Genomic DNA, 23,375 nt, shown 5'->3' on the forward strand with positions numbered 1-23,375 from the left:
CGTTCATTCATTCATTTCACCCACTTTTGGATGGTCAACAACAAGAAATGAATTGAATTCAAGAAACGAGAAGGAATATTGATGAAATTAATGATAATAGGTAGTGTCTAATGATGGGCTACTAGTTCTATTTAGTAACGATAAGTGGGTATATCGTACCTACTTATTTAATTACCTATTGTTGTGTTTATTAAGATAATAATTAAGGCTTTAATTATGGCAGTAAAGTGGTAATTAGTGCTTCAAAACAAATCATACTTTACAAAATTAGTAAATGTCTTTAACAAATTAATTTCCTATCAAAATGACGATTGTTTCAAGTTTCTTTTGTCTGATTTAACGCAGGATGTTTTTGTCACAACTCGCCTCAGCATCAGCGTCGGTGACACGAATCGCCGATTGTAGTCATTCATTGCAAACAATGGCGTGACTCAAATGATTTTATCTGCCATTGTCCCACTGGGCCGCGTCAGTAAAATACCACGGTCTACGGTACTTAAATGTATGAAATGCTTATATAGCACTGGAAATATCTAACTAGATAGGTATGTAATTGTTATATTAACAAAACAGGTACAATGCGATGCACCTATTTGCGTCCACACCTACTTTGTTCCTAATTTTTTGTATAAAAATGGTTGTCATGAAGTCTATGTTAGCGTGACTAGAACTAACTGGGTGTCACATTTAGCAGGGGTAAAAAGCTTCGAAAACAAGGGTTCGACCCACAAAATACTTACCAAATGGCAGAATTTTAAAAATTGTTGTATACCTAACTTTATCACTATTTTTAGTTCACTGTGATCAAAACTTTAACTTTTTGATTTCAACACAGCCCTCTGAGTAATCACTAATGTCTACCTACACTTTGTTACTGTCTTATTGAAGTTTTTAAGGACCACAACACAAACACAAGGCTTCACTGATTCATTTTAGGGTTGAAGCATTTTCACTTGATTATACTGAACAGTGACATTCAAGTCATAAGGGTTTCACTCTAGTGATTATTTATCACCGAGGGCACATTTAAACAACACAAACCAATCACTAGTGTCAATAACTGCACTTGCCTGACCACAACTCACAAGGTTTAAAAAAACTACATCATAAGATGAAATATTCTATTTGCAAGTTCACACACTTACACTACACATCACCTAACATACACTGAATAAGTATACACTATAACTTTTATCATAATAAATATACACTTAAAAATTGTTCAAAAAAAAATATTTGCTGAATTCTAGCAAAACTATCTTCCATCTACATATTAGCAATAACAATATTATTGCTGTCACTACAAGGCTAACACAGCACTTGCACAAGTAATGTGAAACTGTCACAGAACTAACTTTACAAACACCTCACATCACTACACATCACAACTATACATAATAATGTTAATTAATATATCTCTGATGACAAGGAAAAGAGAACTTAGATTAGTTAGGTAAACTGAAAATATGTAAGTCTAATAAATCTGTTCATAGTAGGTAGAATCACCCGTCACCAACACCATTACTGGCTCCCTTTGAACTCTAGTGCTAGATTGCCACCGGTCCAGCTTGGGAGCTCAGGGCCTCATACTAGGCTGACCCACCCCTCACTACTACTATTACCAAATGGTCTTCCTTTAGGCTCTCCTCAGTGAGATTGTGACATGTCCGCTTCAGAAGTTCAGTGGAAAATTCACAGGGTGGGAATGAGTACAGCACACCTGTAGCTTCTGTCTCTTTGTTAAGGAGAGAAATAACACCAGCAGCCTCCTTTTGTTTTAAATAGGATACCAGGTTCCTCATCGGTCTAGTCTGAATGCTTGCATCTTCATTTGTAATGGATGCTGTTGACCCTGCCACACCTAAGAAAATGGCGTGTGAACTGGATGTAGCAATGCGTTTCTGAACATCATCTAGTTTTGGTTGATCCAAACGCAGTCTTTGTGTTATTCTCAACTGATTTTTACCATCTTCATCTTTCATCAAACTGTCAATAATCTCTGAATCACCATCTGTCAGGTGGAACTTAGTTGGGAATAGGGAATTCTTTAAGATGAGGGCTCCATTCCACATGGTTGTAGCTTTGCGGACAACTTCTGGCAATGTACGTGCTGAGGCCAGCATGCCACCACCACGACGAGGTGAACCATCTGAGTCACTGTCAGGTGACCGGCGGCGCGGTGTACGTGAGCGAGAACGATCCACACCCGGTTCCCGTGACCCAGAGCGACGCACTCTTCCTTCATATTCGGCATCCGCTGGTGCACGCCTCCACTCTTCGTCGCGATAATCACCCGAGCCGTGATATACTCCTCTGTACATTCCTCTGCCTCGACCGCGACCACCTCTACCCCTGTATCCAGGTGTACCATAAGTGCCATAACCCTCTTCCCAACCCTCGTAACCTTCATAGCCTTCTACAGGTCTACCATCTTCCCCAACAGGGGGTGCATAAGGCTTTGGCCTATATGGGCCCCCAGTGCCAACATCAGCGAAATCAATGCGTAAACGCCGCTCCGGACCACCAAGAGGGAACCCTCTCATCTCTTTGACAGCAGCTTGAGCTGCATCAATCGAGTCATACAAAATGTATGCATGAGGTTCCCCTTTAGCATATTCAATTTTTTTAATGGCTCCAAACCTATCAAATTCCCTCTCCAATTGGGCAACGGATGTCCAGGGGCCGAGGCCACCAACCCATACCCGAGTAGTAGGAGTAGCCTTACCATATCCTATTTTACATTGGAATTTGCCAATATATTGACCAGAAAGTTCTACTTTAGCCCTATGAGCCATGTCCAAAGTTTGATAGCGAACAAATGCAAAAGCATTCCCTGTGCCTGGTGGTGGTCTTTTGATATCAATATCTTCTACAATGCCATAACGGCCAAAGATGCGGCGGAGCTCTTCATCTGAAATGTTGATTTCCAAGTTGCCAGCAAAGAGAGTTCTAGTAGCCAGTGGATCATCTTCTGGCTGAACATGGTGTAAATAGTTAGGAAACTTGTCTTTTTTATTCTCAATTTTCTCAAATGGAGGATGATGAGGACGGGGCATGTATGGACGGGGCATATAATGAGGATGAGGTGGATGATGCATTGGTGGTCTATGGTGCATTGGGGGACCATGAGGCCCAGCCATTGGATATTCATGCATAGGAGGACGAAAATCTCTATGGTGAGGTGGTACTGTTGGGGGAATACCATAAGCCCTATCATCTGGTGGTGGTCTACGTCTCTCAGGCACTGGGGACCAAGCATAGGAATAGGGACGCTCATAGTCAGGCGGGGTAATGCTCCTGGGTCTGCTTCTGTATTCAGCACGAACTGGCTCATAAACAGGGTCAACAATAGCTACTTTATCATACAATATAATTCTGGGTTTAGCATGTTTGGCGTCTCTCGCGTCTTCAGCACTACGGAAGCAAACATATGCAACTCTCTCGTCCAATTCGTGAGAAATCTTGATGCTAAAATCACCAAACTTTTTGTATTCTCTGTACAAGGTATCCTTGACTATTTCATCAGAAGCTTTTGGGTGCAGTGCACTCACGCACAGTACTTTGTAATAGGGGCGAACAGAATCTTCTCTGACGTCACGGGATCGAACATAGTCGTCGCGATGCGGTGACACGTATCGCCCCCGGGGGCTCGGCGAGCGCACCCGGCGGCGCACCCGCTCGGGAGTGACGCGCTCATCGGAGCTGTCGTCATATCTGCCTATACTACTGCGTGTCCTTTTCGATCGCGGCATACTATCCCTTGACGAACTTCTCTTCATGTTACGAATTTTCACCGTTATTCGATCTCTATCTCTATCGCTACGCGGTAATCCAATCATGAAAGCTCAGTACGACGAACCACTATCTGAAATGCACAACATTACACGTCACTTCAAAATGTCGCTTTTGTTCCAGAAGTTAATTCACCGCAACGCACAATAATGTTTTAGTCTTACCACAACGAAATTAGAGACTTTAGTCAGTCAGATCACTGAATAACTCCACTCTGCACAAGATATAGACGAAAGTCACAATATTTAGACGTTCACAAAACGCAAAATAAATGAGAAAACTTCCACGGTTGAGCCACTCAACGCATCGCGAACAATATTTAATTCAATATGGCTACCAGCCAGACGCAAAGCAAGCCACAATCACAAATTCCACCGCTCGCTTGACGTCATCGATGCCGGCCGCCGCCCGCCGCCCCTGCCCCTCCACTTCATTTGCCCTACATCCGGTTCACAGATTATAAAGCATTTACCTATCCTATTATTTTTCATTCGTTCATATTGTCCCACAACCTCTCAACAGTGTTTCCACATCGAGGGGAACTTCCCCTTTTGAGGGGAAATTAGGGTCAAGAGGGGAGAGAAAAGGGGAAAGACTATAAAAGGGGAAATTGCGGGAAATCGTAGATAAATCCTTTCGGAAGTCATGAGGGTTTTCGCGTATAATAAATGATGGCTCTAACTGCTACATGATTGGTGAATTTTGACATTATCTATCAACGCTATGCCAAAAATATTCAAGCATGCAGCACTCGGACGAACCTCACAAGTCACGCCGGCGTATTGCCATCTAGATGATTTTTCATACGCGAAATATTATTTATGGACTCTACCGTGGACTAGCTAGTGTGTCACCGTATAAAAGAGACTGCGACAAGCGACAACACGACAAGCTGGTGGCGTATACTTAGTATACTTACCCTTATTTCAATTCTGTTTGAGGCCTAGAATATTATTGCGCCTGTACGACTGGCGCGAGGAGGCACAGCGTCGGGGGGAAACCCCATTGCCGCGGCAAGTTCTCGCGCAGCGGGTGGAACTCCGGCGCGATCCGGTGGCCTGGGTGGAGTGACTGTCGCAACCCAGTGCAGGGCACGCCACCATAGTGGCGGTAAGTCGCCTCTTTGAGGAGTGGCTCGGGAGGAATCACGGCGCCCTCACGTACCGCATGACGCAAGTCCTCATCGGACACGGTTGTTTCGGGATGTATCTACATCGAATCGGTCGTGAGGAGGCGCCCGGGTGTCACCACTGTGCGGACAGCCCCGAGGACACAGTTGAGCACACAGTCCAGGAGTGCCCTGCGTGGGAAGGACACCGCCGGGTCCTCGTCGAGGCTTTAGGCGGCGGCGACCTTTTGGGGTCGTTTTGTATATTTGACGTGAAAAAGTGCTAAAAACTAGCCTTGCTTCAATAAACGTTTTTGACTTTGACTCTGACTTTAGAGAGTTCGTACCTCTCATCCCGGCCGCCGCGCCAGACCAGGTAGACACCACGAGCGCCGGGTGTCGCGAGATGTCAGCAACCCCAGCGGGGCCCAACAGGGCCAAGGTCTGCCGGGGCTGCGGGATTGTTCGAAAGCGTTACCGCGGCCCTGGTACACAAAAGGTCTACGGCGGAACACAACGGTTTTTAGTCAGTAAGAGCCTGACAGTCCCTCACCGCTGCTAACCTACAGCGGGAGGGGTCATTTGATGATTTCTGACATCGTTAAAAAAAAGGCCTAAAATATTATGTGCAAAAATGAATGTGCTGACAGCGTAAACTGATTTGAAATAAAAAATAAGTATACAACTCCAAGTTTTTATTATAATATTTCTGGTCAGTCTGACCTGAAAACTACAGCAAAATAATTTTTGAGGGGAAAAAAATCCGTAGAAGGGGAAATCTGAATTGCCGTGTGGGAAAAGGAAATCTTTCCAGTGGAAACACTGCCTCTCAATAAGTTGATGCCCTAGCTAGAGTTATATTCTAGAAGAAAGACACCAATAAATACACTGTAGTTGAATATTGTCCCAGGTATGTTAGCGTAATGAATCGCATGTAGGGCAAGTATCGAATCAACGTAGAGAAATGAGAGACATACAGAGCACCATGTAAAAGTTATGGGGCTCCTGTTCCATGGGGCTTCATACTCGTGTACCTATAATTATTATTACTTATAATTTGCAAAATGCAAACATCGAGTTTAGAAGAAAAACTTTCTGCAACTAAACTGAAGAATGAACGAAGGTTGTCAAAATTGTCAAACATGAGAAGAAACGAAACGAAAATCGACGAAACGAAACCAACTTTGTTGTTGATTTTAGCATTTTAATTGAGTTGTTGTTCTTGTGTTTTAGTTTATAAATAATTCACACAGTTACAGTATATTTAATTCGTGTCTTGGCTAGTTATCATCTGAACCTAGGTACCTACTGAAGAAAAACAAGTATAAAGAACTTTTGTTACTTGTAAATAAAAATTAAGTTAAATAAATTATTATTTTAATCATGTACAGAGTACAGTTCAAGGTTCATATCGACTCAAGAAACGGTAAACATAAAGTATATTGACTTTTATCCATGTACCAACAATGAATGGTATCTTACTGATAGTGACTTAATACAAGAGATAAAATTCTACATTATATTGCTGGAGATTTGTAGATTGCTTTATGAAACTAAGTCCACTGGGGAGCTAAGATGGATGTTATTATAAAAGTTAATAACCAGTCAAATGGCAGAGATAAAATAGCCAGGTCAGTATGTACAAATTATTTATGCTTTGTTTTCAACATTGTTGTATAAAAATACTTGCAAACAAACTTTATATCGAATTAAATTTTATTTTTTCAGACTAATACAATACACAAGCCGCCTGGTGTGGCACCAATTGGAAATCAGAAATGCAAACAAATATTCCGTTGATAGAATAAAAAATTTAGAACAGACATTTAGTTCTTTCCGAAAAAGTAAGTAAAAAGTCATAATTATTTTGCTTGTGTATAACTTGACAACAAATTCAATTGTTAGCTATTTTTTTTTGTCAACTACATTTCTTAGACTGGCCTTTGATTTTCAAAATTACTTAAATACTATGAGAACTAAGATGCAACAATACATTAAATAAATAAAAAACAATTAAAATTCACAAATCTTGAGTTTTGCAAACTGGTTCCTGTTCCCACAATTAAAACATATTTCTTTTGTTTTCAGTTTTAAGGCTTGGAAGATGCATAGACATTTGTTACACAGCCTTGAACAGCATGCACATTGATGATCCTATATTAAGAGTAACACTTACCATAAGCAAGTTGGCCCATGCCCTATTCCTTTACTCCGACCACATAGTATGGCTCACAAAAAGTGGATTCCTTAAAACAGACTCAGAAAAATGGAACAGAACAGCAAACAAATTCTGGCTACTTTCAATAATTGCGAACTTAGCTAGAGATTTCTATGAAATTGTTCACCTTATGGATTTGCATAAATCTACATTCTTGAAGCCTTCGGAACTATTGAACACTGCGATTAGAAACCATAACTGGAATGACAGTGTGAAAAATATGTACATGTTGATGTCATGCCATAAGGATGTTTTCATTGATACTTTGAAGAATTCCTGTGACATATTCATTCCCCTGACAGCTCTAGGGTTTACTAAACTTAGCCCGAGCACTGTAGGAGTTCTGGGGGCAGTATCGTCACTAGCTGCTTTAGTCACTGTTGTGAAACCAATTACTAAATTGGTTCCAGCTTGAAATTGTTATTGTATAAGGATTTGTTCCATTATGGTGCTGGGCTTGCATTCTGAATGTGTAGATTGTGATATATTATGTTGAGTACTTTGTAAAGTATACGTAAATTTTTAGGATTTTGTATCATGATCAAGGCTATTCTTAAGTACAGTCAAAATAAGAATTATGTTTGTATGATATATTTTTTAATGTACATGAATGTATAAACAGATGTATTCTTTATGTTACTTTTTGTAACTTGTAACTTGAGTTCTTTCAAAGAATGATACTAGATTAGATTAGATTAGATTACACGGGCTGGTTTCCGCAACTCCACGACAAAGCGCGTATTTTGCGTGTGAGGGTGATAATGGGTGTTTATTCACTCGATCCACCCCAACTCCTCGAGAAAAGCCAGCAGAGGTTTAATTTTGCTGACTATCTCTTGGATAGTACCTGGGTTACCGAAGTACTTAGCCCTGTATATGGCGGTTTCAGGGCAGTCTAGTAGCACGTGTGCCGCTGTTTCTTCTTCCCCCATGCAGGCTCTGCATAAGGGACTGTCTGTAACTCCTATAACATAGAGGTGTTTATTGAAGGAGCCGTGTCCAGTTAGAACTGCCGTAAACTTACGTAAATTCTGCTTTGATAGGCCCATCAGCTGTTTAGTGAGGCGATCGTTGATGGTCGGGAGGGCCATCTTCGCCTGCCTGCACGCGCTGTGGTTAGTCCAGAGGTGGTTGTGTTTGTGCCTAGTACGCTGTCTTACCAGTGTTCGTAGGTGGCCGAAGGGGAGTGGCAGTATGGGTTCTGGTCCTACTGCTGTTTGGTCTGATCCCTTCTCGCCAGCTCATCCGCTGCATCGTTGCCTCGGGAGCCACTGTGTCCTTTTATCCATTGAATGGTTATGTTATTTAAACTGCCTACCTTGTTTAACCGTTGGTGGCACTCGTGTATAAGGCCGGAGTTTGCGCAGTGTTTGCTTAGGGCCTGTATTACTGCCATGCTATCTGAGAGTATTCGGATAGAGTGACCGGTTACTTCCCGCTTTATGACTGCTTCGGCCGCTAGGAGATGCCTATACATTCAGCTTGGAATACTGTATTATGTACTCCTAGGGGTGTGAATATGTGTATGTTTAGGTCTTCTGAGAAGAGGCCTGAACCTGTGCCGGTGCTTGTTTTGGATCCGTCGGTGAAAATTCTTAGTTCTTTGGGATTATGTCCCTCGTAACGATGATCCTCAAAAGTTGGATCCTGTATTTCTTATCGAATATAAAGACTTTGGGTATGCGGTCGTTTATAGCCTGCATAATGGGAAAGTCTGCATAAAGATTGTTTAGTATAGTTGTGTGTTTTGTAGGCAACTTGCTCCAGAGATTAAGGGTTTTGAGTCTTAGAGCCGTCATTGCTGCTTCTTGCTGTGCAAAGAGGTTCAGCGGCGGCAGACCTAGCATGGCTTCCAACGCTGCCGTTGGTGTTGTCCTCATGCCACCTGTGGCTGCCATGCAGGCTTGTCTTTGGACTCGCGCCAGTTTATTTGCGACTGTAGTTTGGTCGGTTTTGGGCCACCAGACTAAGGCGCCGTAAGTGATCATGGGGCGGATCACTGTTTTGTATAGCCATAGTATTATCTTAGGGGATAAGCCCCATTTCTTCCCTATCATTTTCTTACATTGCCAAAGGTAATGCTGGCTCTGTTTACTTTATTGTCTATATGATTACTCCATTTCAGCTTACTGTCCAGAGTGACGCCAAGGTATTTGACTTCGTTGGATAGTTTGAGTTCTGTATTGAAGAGTTTAGGTAGTTTGTACGGTCCCAACGTTCGTTTGTTTGTGAACATGACTAACTCAGTCTTGGTGGGGTTTACTGAAAGGTCAAATTCCCTGCACCACTGTTCTACGATTCGTAGGGCCTGTTGAGTAAGGTTGCAGATAGTGTCAGTTACCTTGCCTGAGATGAGGATGGCAAGGTCATCCGCATAACCTATTGTGTAGTCGTGGTTTGCGTTTAGTTTTGTGATGAGATCATTAATCACTAGATTCCACAGGAGCGGGGACAGTACCCCTCCCTGTGGACATCCTCTGGCTATTAGTGCTGATTTGTCATCATCTTCAAAGCGTACCACGCGTTTGCTGAGCATGTTTGTGATCCAATCAGTTAGCATCGGGTTAACTCTGTGTCTGAGTAAACTCGTTGTTATGCTAACGAAGTTTGTTTTATCAAAGGCTCCCTCAATGTCTATAAAGGTGCCAAGGCAGATGCCTTTTTGTTCTATTGCCTCCTCTATCCGGCTTACTACCAGATGAAGCGCTGATTCTGTTGATTTCCCCGAGCTATATGCGTGCTGATTCGGATGCAGGGGGTTGTTTCTTAGCGCACCGTCCCTCAGCTCTTGCTCACATAACCTTTCCAGGGTTTTTAGAGCAAAGGATGTCAGGCTGATTGGTCTGTAAGATTTTGCGCTTGTGTAGTCTCCTTTACCTGGCTTTGGGATAAAGACTACTTTGACCTCCCTCCATTTTTTGGGGACATATCGAAAAGCCAGGCATGCTCTCATTAGTCTTAATAGTCTATATGAGATGTATGGTCCTCCCCATTGCAGGAGCGCTGGGAAGATTCCGTCCGGACCTGCTGCTTTGTATGGGTGGAAGCTTTGAATTGCCCAATGGAGTTTTTCCATTGTGACGATTTTTTGTGCGTATGACCAATCTTCTTCAGTTGGTGTTTGTGTTACCTCATGCCATTCTACATTTTGCGTGAAAACGCATCCTGGGAAGTGGGTCTCAATTAGGACGCGCTTCGTTTCTTCCGGCGATGTGGTATGTGTGTTGTCTGGTTTTCGGAGAGTGCCCAGACCAGGTGTGTTTTGTTGTGCTAGGATTTTCCTTACCCTGTTTGCTTGTTGACAGGACTCGATGTTACCACAGAACTTGCGCCATCCCCTGGTACTTCGGAATCTGATGCATTTCTTGTACCTTGATTTGGCCGCCTTATAGTCGTCCCAATCCTCGTCGGCACATGTATTCATTGCTCTGTTTAGAGTTTTTCTCACTTGTTTACGCCTGCGTTCTAGTTCCGCACCCCACCATGGTTGTTTCCCTGGTGTTTTCTGGTATGCAGTTTCGGGGCAGGCTGTTTGATAGCTGTCTATCATTGACTGTGTGAGGTAGCTTACCTGTTCGTCAATTTGTTCTGTGTCCACGTAATTTGTAGGGTCCCCGAGTTGCGCAAGTTTGGTGCTGAGCGTACGGGTGTACGTCGCGCGGTCCGTATTGCGTGGGTTCCGTTTCGGTGGTGTTTCTTGTATACAGACCTGTAGGTCAAAGCGGATCCATCTGTGGTCTGAGCAAGATGCCTCCTTAGAGACATGCCATCCTGTGATTAGCTCCGCTACGCTCTCTGATGCGAGAGTCAGGTCTATAATTGTTTGACTTCGTCTAGTGACGAAAGTTGGTTCTGATCCAGTGTTTATTAGTGATAGGTTGGTTGTGAAGAATGAATGAAAAGAATGATACTACCTACGTTACTATGTATTTAATAACATGTTTTATTTCTTTTTGTACCTATCTGGTGGCACAGTGGTTTACCCACTTGTTATAATGAATATTATATAAGTTAAATACCTACTGAAAATCGATGTTTTATTAAAGTTTATGATCCAAAGTTTATTTTGCGATGCGAATAAACAGCTTAGATATAAAATCTCAAGCAGAAGAGTCTAAACTCAGGATTATAATATCTTACAACTTAAACTACATTTGCATGGGACAAATGTTAGTAGTTCACATGCGAACAACTCAGTCTGGGATGTCTGAGGATTGGAGCTTATTACATATATCAGCAAGCAGACTCGATTTATTGCTCTTCCTTTATAATAATTGATTCTTTTGGAAAGACCTGCAAAAAATATAGAGGTCAGTGCCAGCAAATAAATAAAATTGGCTATATTATTATTGGCAATACCACAAAACCAAAACGTCAGTCAAGTCAAGCAAGTGTCAAAATAATAATTGGATTCCGGAGCCGAGGAGGCTAGATCGTATTGTTTATTTTATCAATTTAAACAGCCTTTCCAAAAGTTCTAATCAATTAACATGGCTCGAAATGTAGCAGACGCAGCAAGAAAATTTCTATTACTAGGCCAATGCGTTCCCACAGTGAAACAAAATGCTGCCAAAATCAGAGTGAAGAGGTTAGAATTGGACGAGAATTTGCTAATGGTTCGTATTTACATATTAATTTTACAATGTAATTGCATTCAAATATATAATTAGATGATACTTGATCAATTAAAACTGTATTGCTTGTTTCAGTACTTTAGAAAGGACGAATTTTATTACTGCCATGATCCTGAGAAAGTCTGCAAGACTGGCGATATCGTTCTCATACAGTCACTGCCTCAAAAACTTACCAAGTTAATCACACATGAAGTCAAAGAGGTTGTATATCCTTTTGGTGACATAACTGACCCCATCACTGGCAAGAAGGTAGCTAAGGAAAGGTACAGAGAAGATGTGGACAGACAGGCAGAGATTTATGGAAAACTTGATTCAACCTTTGATTATGATAAGGCACCGTCGCGAGGATGGCAAGATGGAAAGAAAGACTTCACATCTAAACCTACATACACTAAGTTCCATGTTTTTGATGAAAATGATCCTTATGCCATTTAGATTAGAAATAATATGTTGTTTAGTGTATTAATTTAGCAATAAATATTTAGATAGTGTTAATTTAGCTTTCATTACCCTATACCCCAAGTGGCCAATGCGACTATTAGTCTAGTCTAGTCAATCATAGCAAGGCACTGAACTGGTGTTTCGATTAAGATTTCAACAGGTGTGTATAGTAGCATTATGAAGGTTTTGTCAGTAGATTATAGGTCTGATGAAGTTGGCCATAAAAGATAAATTTATTTGTTAAAAAATATGTTATAAAGGTCTCCCTATCCCTTCCTACTGAGTACCATGAGTATAGGGACATGTACACCAACAACAATGCAGTGCTTGCCTGTTGTCTCCCAATTTAATCATCATAGCATAAATGAACAATGATATTTGTATTAGTTTTTTCTGAATGTTCCACCAAATTACACTATTAGATATTACTTTACTCATAGTCTCTTGCTTGTTTAGAATGAATTAAAAACTTGATTGCAATAAAATAAATCCAATTTCAATAATAGTTATATCAAAACAAAAGCCACATTGAAACCAGTTCAGCCAAACATGAAATTATCTAGCACAGACACAAATCAAACAGAACCTTTTTCTGAAGGCAAAAAACAAAAACTTAGCATTGGTAAACCCAGCCACTGTCCCAACAGCAGTGTTTCCACTGGAAAGATTTCCTTTTCCCACACGGCAATTCAGATTTCCCCTTCTACGGATTTTTTTCCCCTCAAAAATTATTTTGCTGTAGTTTTCAGGTCAGACTGACCAGAAATATTATAATAAAAACTTGGAGTTGTATACTTATTTTTTATTTCAAATCAGTTTACGCTGTCAGCACATTCATTTTTGCACATAATATTTTAGGCCTTTTTTTTAACGATGTCAGAAATCATCAAATGACCCCTCCCGCTGTAGGTTAGCAGCGGTGAGGGACTGTCAGGCTCTTACTGACTAAAAACCGTTGTGTTCCGCCGTAGACCTTTTGTGTACCAGGGCCGCGGTAACGCTTTCGAACAATCCCGCAGCCCCGGCAGACCTTGGCCCTGTTGGGCCCCGCTGGGGTTGCTGACATCTCGCGACACCCGGCGCTCGTGGTGTCTACCTGGTCTGGCGCGGCGGCCGGGATGAGAGGTACGAACTCTCTAAAGTCAGAGTCAAAGTCAAAAACGTTTATTGAAGCAAGGCTAGTTTTTAGCACTTTTTCACGTCAAATATACAAAACGACCCCAAAAGGTCGCCGCCGCCTAAAGCCTCGACGAGGACCCGGCGGTGTCCTTCCCACGCAGGGCACTCCTGGACTGTGTGCTCAACTGTGTCCTCGGGGCTGTCCGCACAGTGGTGACACCCGGGCGCCTCCTCACGACCGATTCGATGTAGATACATCCCGAAACAACCGTGTCCGATGAGGACTTGCGTCATGCGGTACGTGAGGGCGCCGTGATTCCTCCCGAGCCACTCCTCAAAGAGGCGACTTACCGCCACTATGGTGGCGTGCCCTGCACTGGGTTGCGACAGTCACTCCACCCAGGCCACCGGATCGCGCCGGAGTTCCACCCGCTGCGCGAGAACTTGCCGCGGCAATGGGGTTTCCCCCCGACGCTGTGCCTCCTCGCGCCAGTCGTACAGGCGCAATAATATTCTAGGCCTCAAACAGAATTGAAATAAGGGTAAGTATACTAAGTATACGCCACCAGCTTGTCGTGTTGTCGCTTGTCGCAGTCTCTTTTATACGGTGACACACTAGCTAGTCCACGGTAGAGTCCATAAATAATATTTCGCGTATGAAAAATCATCTAGATGGCAATACGCCGGCGTGACTTGTGAGGTTCGTCCGAGTGCTGCATGCTTGAATATTTTTGGCATAGCGTTGATAGATAATGTCAAAATTCACCAATCATGTAGCAGTTAGAGCCATCATTTATTATACGCGAAAACCCTCATGACTTCCGAAAGGATTTATCTACGATTTCCCGCAATTTCCCCTTTTATAGTCTTTCCCCTTTTCTCTCCCCTCTTGACCCTAATTTCCCCTCAAAAGGGGAAGTTCCCCTCGATGTGGAAACACTGCCCAACAGGGCTTTGGCAAGTGAGGCTAGCAGAATGAAAAAATATTGTCCAACTGATTTCAGAAGAAAAAAAAAGATTTATGATATATATAGTGTTCAAGCAATAAAACAATAGCTTCTAAAGAAAAGAGCATTTATTTTATTTTTTTTAGCCATTGGCTCATAATTTGTAAAGATTGCTTGTGTCGGTGGCATCAGTCCTGCGCCAAGAGTTCCTTCTCCAGCGCCGCACCCATGAGGTTCCAGGAACTGTCATCATCATCCGGAGGTTCATCATCTGATGGTGGTGACGCCCTTCGTGGCCGCTTGCGAGGTCTTGATTCATCATCTAGAAATAATAAAAAAAATATATAGGTACTTTAGCATGGAGGTGCAATTTGCCACAAGCACAAACAAATATATTTACCAAGTTCAGAATCATTTGTAGCTTCTTGAGAATCTTGTATTCTGAAAAAGAAGAATATTAAAATTAGTATCTTGTAAGGCATTAGAGCAATCTTGGACTAGTAAAAGAGGGTACATTAAGGTACATGGATATTTTTTTATTATTTACCTCTCTTGCAAGCTGTCCTGCATGCTGTTTTCCGCGCTGACTGATAACAGTCTGTCTTCAGGGGGATTCTCTTCATCATCAAGGTCATCATCACCTGGATTCTCATCATCAGACGAACTTTCGTCTGACTCATTGAATATGTCTTCCACCTACAAACACATAAGCCAATTTTATCTACGCTTATATGGCACTTGTATTTTTCAGAATTCTCTATCAAGACTTTTCCAACGGCGCACTTTTGCGCCGTTTCTTCAGACTGGGAAAAGTGACAGCCATCCTGATATCAGAATGGCTGTCACCTTAGGATGCTGAATATCTTCAAAACCACGAGGGTAGCAATTGGTAGCAACTAATGGTAGCTGGTAGCAATTAGGTAGCAACTCTTTATATGTATTTCGAGAGGATCGGTGATTTGTGACGGCGGTCCTGACGTAGACAAATTCTTTCAGTGTTAGTTAGCCCATTTATCGAGGAAGGCTACTTTTTATCCGGGTTCGTGCAGAGGTTCCCAGAGAAGCGGGCGAAACCGCTGGTAGAAGCTAGTAATAGATATAAGTATAAAGTTAATATACCTCTCTATCCATATCAGCGATATCATCGCTTGAGAAGGACAGCAGCGGGTTGATGGTGTCCATGAAGCGTCCTGAAGGCGTCCGCTTGCGCAGCGCGGCCACGGGCGCCGGCGCGGGCGGCGGGCTGCTGCAGTGTGCTGGCGGCCGGCGGCAGCTGCTCTGTGGGGGCAATAAGTTTTTCATTTTCTCTCTATTGTTTTATAAATATGTATGTCACTCCTAATAGGTCCAACTTTACTATTTCTCTTTGATGTAATTTATGAAATGGAAAATAAGTTATAAGTATAAAAATATTCCGGTTACTTCAAAATTATTCAAATTTCATAGTGAGCCCCCTTCTGACAGCTTAGTATAGTTACTAGAAAGCGTACCAGATCCTTTAGAGTAGATTTATTGTGGCACTGAACATACTAAATTCCACAAGGAATGTTAGGTCACATTTCTTTTCTTTAATTTAGCACATAAGGAAACAATAAGGTGTTATGTACAAAAAGGGACCAAGAAACTCATATTAACATAAGTTTTAGAATTTATGTAGTTTACCTGGCTGCCTCTTTGTAAAGGGTACAATCTCTCGTCAACTCTTTCCCATCTCTCGGCGCACGTCCACAGCCACTCTGGCGTTACTACGTGTAATTTGTTCGCTTTGCCTTCGCCCATTCGCCTGCTGGCATTTACTTTTGCTGTTCCTGTTAAAAAAGTACATTTTCAACTTCAAAATTAACTCTATAGTCGCTTTAAGGGTACCAATGGCTAGTTAAATATATTAACCTGCTCTGACAGCCACCAAATGTGTAGTTTTATCAGAAAAGTCCTGTGTGACTTCAGCCCCTAAACTCTTCGCGACTTGGTACGCCCTCGACGTCTCCAATCTCTGGTGCGTCGGCACTAAGCCGCTGAAGACTAGACTAGTACCGGCTAACACTTCGCTTTTGACTTCTGGGATTATAGACTTTAGGTCCGGAATTTGATTCTTGCCCATTTTGTCGTAGTTATCGTAGAAGTGCCTGAAAACAAATTAGCATTAAATTATAGTACAGAATTTGTACTAGAACTTGGATAATACCGTTCGCCCGCGATTTTGTGCGCGTTGACCTGTGATACATGGATTCCCATTGAAATTTTGGGACATAAGGTGGCCATATTGTGTTTAATCAAAATTGATTCAGACTACTAAAATATACCCCTAAAATATCAATACGTAGCCAAATGCAAACAGTTAATACAGGTTTAGATTAAATTATGCATTTTAATCAAACCCAAAATTGATTGTAAATCATGAATGATTTATCCTGCTAATTAATATATTTTCGGGATACCTAAGAAATACTAGGAAAACGTTATGATTAGCATCAAAAATCAGCTAAGAATGCATTGATTTAAGGGCTACATCAAACTGGGCGTGATGAAACTTACTACAACACTCCTGTATTTTTATATTAATTTTTACAATAGATACTTATAAAATAGTGTGTTAACGCATGTTCTAATTCTTTAATATTTTATTATTTTCTAAAAAATTATAATCTACGAATTTACTTTTAAATACTACTGTCAATAAAAAAATCTGTCATATAAAGTTTAGCACTACAAAGTTTTTACACAGGTGTGTATCCTTTTTTTGGACATCATGAGTTAACCTCTGTGGTGAGGCATAATAGTGATGACTAAAAATTATATCAATTTACTGATTACTGATTTTTATTTATTTATTTATTTTGCATAGTTACTTTGCCATAATCCTATAATCTGTACCAAATTTTAAGAAGCTGAAGAGTTTTTAGAAAGTGGAAGTATAGGACTGATATTCTTTTAGTGTTAGGCTGATACTTACTTATGTATTCTCTTAAGTATGTCATCCAGGTATATTAAGTAGTCATCAGGATCCTCTACTTCAATCTGTCCATCAGTGGTCTCCGTCCACCGTGGCTCGGCTGGCTCCACTATCCTCTCATCACCTTCCTGATCAGCCTCCTCACTTTCCTTCCCCTCTGCATTAGTACTCTTCACTTCTTTAGCCACTATTTTACCATTACCACCTTCTTCCTTGTTTTCTTTACTCTTTGTTACTTCTTTTTGTTCAGGTTCTGCATCTAGTGTGGGCATTTGATTGCCTTGGGCTCCATTTTTGCCACTTGCTAGCTTGTCTTTAGGCTTGTCATCTATTAAAACAAGTAATGATTATATTTAGAAGAGTGCTCCATAGATTTAGCTGTGATTTACAATATGTTAGAGAATTTACTATATTTACCTGGCGGTGGTGGTGCATTAATATCCCCTGTGGACTGGAAGAACGAATAAGGTCGGACATGAATCAGATTGGTTGCGTGTCGCCATACGTCTTCACGGTCATCTATTATGCACACCATGTTATCGCCACAAGGGAATAATGCCCTGAAACATTAACACAAACATGTCACCATTAAAAATTCCAGGGTTTTACTTGATTTGATGTCCTCCTAGCCGATTATCGGCTACGGCGGCTGTTCTCATGTAAGGAGATTAGCTAACTACGCAGGACATATTATAGTGCACGAGCATTTGCGCAGACACAGGTGCACTCACTATTTCTTAACTCTCATAGCCCGATGGGACGGTAATCCGACACGACCGGAGAGAGATCAGGCGCAGGACCGACATTTACGTGCTCTTCGATGCACGGGTGTATCAATCACCAATTTCCAGGCTCCGGGCTGCTTTGTGAAAGTCTTCTAAAACCCACAAAGCGATTTCGGCCCGAGCGATTCCCGACTCGGGAATCGAACCCGAGACCTCGTGCTCAGCAGCCGCACTTGCGACAGCTAGACCAACAAGGTAGTTTACTTATTTTATTATTAATTCAGGTAGTAAACTTACTTTAAGTTAGCTGCTTTCGTTCTAGCATCAAAACACTCATCCCTGGATAGTATTCTATGGGAAAAGTACTTTTTCTCTGGATCAAGCAAGTCAGCGACGGCATGAGCGTATTGACGGGCGCCAAAGGTACAGACATGAAGTTCATAGTTTTTGGAAGCTGATTCAAGGAACTCCTCAGTTCGAGGTCTTAGGCGAGTGTGGCACCAGCGACCTGGACATGCTGGGCCCCGTAGGAAGAAGTGTAGCACTCCCTATAAAGCGATAATGGTATATTATTGATACAGAAATCAAAATGACTCTTTTATGAATAGCTTTTGTGTTATTAATAGTTTTTCTTTTTTTACTGATTATCATGCACTACTCGAGGTTAGCTATTAACCAAGGATTTTTGTATAATCTATTGAAAAATAATAAAGGACTCTGAGGCATACTTTAATAGTTGATTTTATATTACTTTATTTACCTTCAAGTTAGGAGGTATATTGTCATTGGTTGTGTGAACCAATGTTTGATCAAGATCCACCAGTAATACTAGCTTTCTGTCTTTCAGAAGACGATCAGCATCTTCTCGTCCCAACTTCTGAGCCAGCTCTTCAGACACCTGAAATTGTTATAACACAAAATTATAAATTGGTAATAAAAAAAAAATTTGGTAAAATATGTAAATTAACTTTACTAACATTATTTTTTTTAACAGGAGTTAACATAGTTATTAGTTAATTTATTTATTAATGTGGCCCTCGTATCTGTCTATCTTTTAAAGCTCAACAAAAGAAAGTCTTCATAAGGACCTTTGCTCTTTGGATTTTCAGTGAAGTTCTAACAAAGTTCAAAAGTTAGAACTTGTATCTAATCCAGTACTTACTACATACACTACTTGTACATAACACATTTGTGCAAGAATGTCGCGTTATTCATACATGAATATAGGTCGTTAAGTTATTGTATCAATTAAAGGCTGCAATTACCTTCAATTCAGGTACAGAGTGTACCATGGGCACGACGGCGACGTCTCTGTTGGTCACCTCGTCCGTGCGCAGGTCGGCGCCACATTCCGCGCACATCTCCTTCATCACAGTCGGGTGACGACATTCTTCTAACTCTGCTACAGCGCCACTACAAAATATTCATAATTGGATGAGTCATCAGCGTGTACATGGTATAAAGTCGATGTAATCATAAATTTATAGCTTTAAGGCGACTTTTGGACGTCGAAAGTGTGAGATAATTCAATGGAACATACTTTGTTATTGTTTGTTGTCACTCATGTTGTTTATAAATATTGTGCACTATTGATTGTTGTATATTTTAATTTATTAGGCTGTTAAATTTACAGAAACGCAATCCAGGAACAAACAAGATCAGATTATCATTTAATTAATTTAAATTAAACAAGTAGTTCGATGCATTTTAGGTTAAAATTTACGCGGGAAGCATTTTATGCACTTGTATTTGCCGCGCAAACAATGCAACTGCACCTTGAAATAAAAGTAACCTTAACGATATAATTTACTGCAAATAATACTAATTCCTAATAGATATTTTGCAAATTAAAAGATAAATATGATTTTAAGGCGCATTTATAGTGTGACGTCACTTACCCAGGCTCTACAATGTCTCCTTCCTTCACCTTGATCGATAAGATTGTACCAGCACGCACCGCTTTATATTTCTTTAATTCGGTGCCATTGCCTGATGAATCGTTGTACAAAAATAATATTTGACCTTGCGACACAAAAACACCTTGTTTAACTTTCCACTTTACAACTTTTAAAGGTTTTTCTGATGGAACAAAAATAGGCATAGTTTTGTCGGCCATCTTGAACGGATATGGCGAGTTATTTGTAGAATGGCGTTATGCTATTGGCCGGCGTTGTGTAGTTTTGGCGGTTAACGTATATCCACCAATGAAAAAACAAGAGCTCCAAAATCAATACGCAAAAGATTATTATTTCCGGAAATAGTGGTTTTCATGAAAACGTCAAAACCATTACGTTCAAAAACCAATTCATAAAAAAGCACTTAAAATAATCAAAACCTTGAATAAATCTATGAAAAAATGCAGTTTCTGTATTATAAATAATTATAATGGAAAACAAACTTTAAATAAATCTCAAAGTCTGAGTGAGTACGTACCTACGAATATGAATATGTGGAAGATATTGTACAGAAACTGTTAAATATATGAATGGATAGATAATGAAATGGCTTGAAGTGGATAGTAGTAAAACCATAATCCAAGTTGGTGTGATTTCATCAAAATATTATTCACTTTTTCAGTCACATGACAATGAAATTCCTTTCCTTTTTCTATGCTCATGTCGACCACATTTCGTCTACGGTTCTACTTTTAGAATCTGTGTTAAGCATTGGCGTTTCCTTCATTCCTTGGCATCTTCCTTGGTCGTTTAGTTCATTAACGTTTATATTCTGTGGAACTGAAATCAAACGTCAAAAAACAGAAACAATTTTCGTTGTGTATCTTCCCATGTAACGAGTTTTTGATAATTCTTATTTTTCCTTTTGTTTGTTTTGTGTAGAATTTAATGTAATTATTAATTCTTAACATTTGCAACATGATTGAAGAAAATATAACCGTGAGCGACAACTCAGATTTAGAGGATGGCGGAAATCCTGAACTTCGCGGATACTTGAGTAAATGGACAAATTACATTCACGGTTGGCAGGACAGGTTTATTGTTTTGAAGGATTCCACTTTATCGTACTACAAGAGTGAATTGGAGAGTAATCTTGGATGCCGAGGTGCCTTATGCCTGAAGAAAGCCAAAGTCAAGGTGACTATGCACAGTTGTTTTATCGGCGAAGTCCAATAAAAAGATTAATTTGTCCTTGTCGCGTCTCGCTTTTTTCATCGCTGTTTTTGCTATAGAGCAGACAGACTTAGCATGTGATCTAATATTCAGATATTCGACCTTGGATGTTTATTATTTCAGCCTCATGAGTTTGACGACTGCAGATTTGATGTGTCTGTCAATGATTGTGTTTGGTACTTGAGGGCCACAAGCCCAGAGGAGAAGCAGCAGTGGATTGATGTCTTGGAGTCATTTAAAGTGAGTATCATAACATTTGAGTACTATCCTACAGTTTCTGTCCAAAAGAACATTTTGACCTTACATTCATAATACTAGACTTGTTATCCATACCTCCTTGACTTGTACCTAACAAAAAAAAAAAAAAATCTGTCATTTTCCTGCCAGTGCTCAATTAAAAATGCCTGTGAAACTTGTTTGTTATTGGCTGTTTACTACTGTAAAACACAGCAAGACATGTTTGTTTACTCTATGGCATAACATCCAGTTTCACTGTACACAACTTCAATTACAACAAATCAACACAAGATTTTTAAATCACTGTTTAATATCAATTTATTCTATGACATCGAAAACAATTGAGTTGTTTGCCTTGAGCTCAGCTTCATACCTAGAGATGTAGGTTAATATAGCCTTATAAATAAATAAATATAGTATATAGTACATAATTCACTATCATGTGATATTTATAACAACTCTACATGAATCAGTGAATAACATTGAATATCAGTACTTAGCAAGTACATGTGAATGTCTTGTTATCAAATACACAAACATTAATCATATAACTTGGTGATTCAGCCAATTGTACTGTGTATATTTTGTTTATGATATATCTGTGTTATATCCATAGATGTAGGAAAGTAGGTAGATTGGCAATCAAGTGAAATATATCACTTGAGTCACTTCTTTATGTATGAGTAAATATCGATAGGTAATTGTGGTGATTCTTGGTTCAGATTTTTTTTTATTTCAGGTTTTGATGTAAACATTTGCATTTGATACATACAGGGTTACTATAGCCCCTTATGTGTTGTTTACATATACATACGTGTAGTAAAGTGTAGTTATCTGTCATGCATTGCCAATCCATCTAACGGTAGTGGAATCTATGGTTATATCTGTGTTACTGCAATTTATTTATTAATTGGAAAATTAATGATGAACCTTGGCAGAGTATTGTTTGATGAAGATTTTATGATTAAAATTATTGTTTGCAATACTTTGTTGTGCTTGAAAATTAGATTTTTAACATTTAATATATTTATAGATATTACATGTAGCACCCTTTTATAAAGAATTGATTATTCTGAATCTAGAATTTCCCTTGCTGCAATTTTTGGTGGAAACACAAAAAATATAAGTGTATACTTCAAATAACAATATTCATTCACTAACAAGCAAAGCTTCCATTTTGTTTTGGCATAGAACATGAATCAATTTTCTATATGTAATTAATTAATCTAATGACTCAATAACGACTATGAGTCATTAGTTAGATATTTCATATAATACCAGTTTTATAATATTTATTGTACTTCATATTATCAGTTAATGAGTAATACTGATAAGGACTGATACTATTCTTCATACAATGTATGTTTGAATTCAATTGTTTAAAAAAATTGGATAAAAGAGATTTTATGATAAGATTATACTATTGTTTATGGTTATGTTGGGTTTACAAGCAAAAAATATATATACAAAATTGAAAGACAAATTGAGGAAAAATCTTAGGAATGTCTAAAAGATCTCAGTAACGGAGAAAATTTATTATAATAAAACCAATTCTTTTAATCCCTAGTGACCCTTCTTGACAGTCAGTAAAATTACTTACTTAGGTGGTTTTGCGTACAAATTAAATTATATATTTTGTATAATGTAAGTTGTACCCAGGCAACAATTTAGTAGAAGTGTTATAGGCTAAATACAGCGACTCAAATACTTTTTATTCGCTCTCTGCTCAAATATTTTAAAACCATGCTTTTAAAACCATGCTTTTAAACCATCAGTCCTGTATTAGGTATGTTAAGTGGAAACTATGATAACAATAAAACAATTGAGTTGGTTCTGATCAATTTCAATGTAAAATTATTACAGCTTATTGATAATAACAGCTGTTCCCCACAGTTTCGTCCACTTTATGGCAGAACTACTTTCCGATTCTAAGTCTGCCTACGTTCTCATGTCTATATGACATATCTAGGCCCTTTCTTAGGCTCTGGACCATAGTTTCAGTAGTTATAGTGTGAAAGGACTGACAAACCGATAGACAGAGATACTTTCGCAATTATAATATTAATGACATTT

The 23,375-nt window shown here is 39.8% G+C and overlaps 5 protein-coding genes and 1 non-coding gene across 7 annotated transcripts in view; 3 read left to right on the top strand and 3 right to left on the bottom strand.

Moving 5' to 3' along the window:
* Positions 1–1,107: 1,107 nt before the first annotated feature.
* On the bottom strand, positions 1,108–4,184 carry LOC110371212 (RNA-binding protein spenito). The gene is made up of 2 exons (XM_021327347.3): positions 3,957–4,184; positions 1,108–3,865 (listed from the first exon to the last, which is right to left on the bottom strand). Exon 2 carries the CDS (start codon positions 3,837–3,839, stop codon positions 1,590–1,592), a length of 2,250 nt encoding a protein of 749 aa, XP_021183022.3. The 5' UTR covers positions 3,840–3,865; positions 3,957–4,184; the 3' UTR covers positions 1,108–1,589.
* A 1,592-nt stretch (positions 4,185–5,776) lies between these two features.
* LOC110371288 (peroxisomal membrane protein 11B) lies at positions 5,777–7,752 on the top strand. Of its 2 annotated transcripts, XM_021327455.3 has the most exons (4): positions 5,777–6,201; positions 6,292–6,531; positions 6,629–6,744; positions 6,989–7,752. In XM_021327455.3, exons 2-4 carry the CDS (start codon positions 6,476–6,478, stop codon positions 7,531–7,533), a joined length of 717 nt encoding a protein of 238 aa, XP_021183130.1. In that variant the 5' UTR covers positions 5,777–6,201; positions 6,292–6,475; the 3' UTR covers positions 7,534–7,752. The 2 variants fall into 2 exon arrangements, with proteins under 2 accessions (XP_021183130.1, XP_021183129.1); XM_021327454.3 differs by having other exon boundaries at positions 5,777–6,531.
* A 3,747-nt stretch (positions 7,753–11,499) lies between these two features.
* LOC110371246 (small ribosomal subunit protein uS17m) lies at positions 11,500–12,247 on the top strand. The gene is made up of 2 exons (XM_021327402.3): positions 11,500–11,734; positions 11,828–12,247. Exons 1-2 carry the CDS (start codon positions 11,609–11,611, stop codon positions 12,185–12,187), a joined length of 486 nt encoding a protein of 161 aa, XP_021183077.1. The 5' UTR covers positions 11,500–11,608; the 3' UTR covers positions 12,188–12,247.
* Positions 12,248–14,369: 2,122 nt separating this feature from the next.
* Positions 14,370–20,118, bottom strand: LOC110371268 (RNA polymerase II subunit A C-terminal domain phosphatase). The gene is made up of 12 exons (XM_021327428.3): positions 19,836–20,118; positions 19,203–19,350; positions 18,698–18,835; positions 18,235–18,485; positions 17,630–17,772; positions 17,213–17,540; positions 16,150–16,385; positions 15,922–16,067; positions 15,379–15,537; positions 14,807–14,955; positions 14,660–14,700; positions 14,370–14,581 (listed from the first exon to the last, which is right to left on the bottom strand). The coding sequence occupies exons 1-12, from the start codon at positions 20,051–20,053 to the stop codon at positions 14,448–14,450; spliced, it is 2,091 nt and encodes a 696-aa protein (XP_021183103.3). The 5' UTR covers positions 20,054–20,118; the 3' UTR covers positions 14,370–14,447.
* LOC126055581 (small Cajal body-specific RNA 8) lies at positions 18,964–19,092 on the bottom strand. The gene has a single exon (XR_007511541.2). It is a non-coding gene; the product is annotated as a small Cajal body-specific RNA 8 (non-coding RNA).
* Positions 20,119–20,650: 532 nt separating the features above from the next.
* Positions 20,651–23,375, top strand: part of LOC110371224 (ceramide transfer protein) — a 44,963-nt gene continuing 42,238 nt past the window's right edge. The window contains exons 1-2 of the mRNA XM_064037979.1: positions 20,651–21,029; positions 21,189–21,305. Coding sequence (XP_063894049.1) covers positions 20,811–21,029; positions 21,189–21,305 — 336 coding nt within the window. The 5' untranslated portion in view covers positions 20,651–20,810. The remainder of the gene's footprint in view (positions 21,030–21,188; positions 21,306–23,375) is intronic.

Source organism: Helicoverpa armigera, chromosome 15 (genome assembly GCF_030705265.1).
Source record: "Helicoverpa armigera isolate CAAS_96S chromosome 15, ASM3070526v1, whole genome shotgun sequence".
NCBI classification, from domain to species: domain Eukaryota; kingdom Metazoa; phylum Arthropoda; class Insecta; order Lepidoptera; family Noctuidae; genus Helicoverpa; species Helicoverpa armigera.

Excerpts from the sequence above, each read along its gene's own strand:
- LOC110371212 (XM_021327347.3), bottom strand. The coding sequence starts at position 3,839 with ATGATTGGATTACCGCGTAGCGATAGAGATAGAGATCGAATAACGGTG.
- LOC110371288 (XM_021327454.3), top strand. The coding sequence starts at position 6,476 with ATGGATGTTATTATAAAAGTTAATAACCAGTCAAATGGCAGAGATAAA. Across the intron at positions 6,532-6,628 it reads GGCAGAGATAAAATAGCCAG|ACTAATACAATACACAAGCC; the intron begins GTCAGTATGTAC and ends TTATTTTTTCAG. Across the intron at positions 6,745-6,988 it reads ATTTAGTTCTTTCCGAAAAA|TTTTAAGGCTTGGAAGATGC; the intron begins GTAAGTAAAAAG and ends TTTTGTTTTCAG.
- LOC110371246 (XM_021327402.3), top strand. The coding sequence starts at position 11,609 with ATGGCTCGAAATGTAGCAGACGCAGCAAGAAAATTTCTATTACTAGGC. Across the intron at positions 11,735-11,827 it reads TGGACGAGAATTTGCTAATG|TACTTTAGAAAGGACGAATT; the intron begins GTTCGTATTTAC and ends TGCTTGTTTCAG.
- LOC110371268 (XM_021327428.3), bottom strand. The coding sequence starts at position 20,053 with ATGGCCGACAAAACTATGCCTATTTTTGTTCCATCAGAAAAACCTTTA. Across the intron at positions 16,068-16,149 it reads TTTGGTGGCTGTCAGAGCAG|GAACAGCAAAAGTAAATGCC; the intron begins GTTAATATATTT and ends CTTTTTTAACAG. Across the intron at positions 14,956-15,378 it reads TCGCTGATATGGATAGAGAG|GTGGAAGACATATTCAATGA; the intron begins GTATATTAACTT and ends ATGTGTTTGTAG.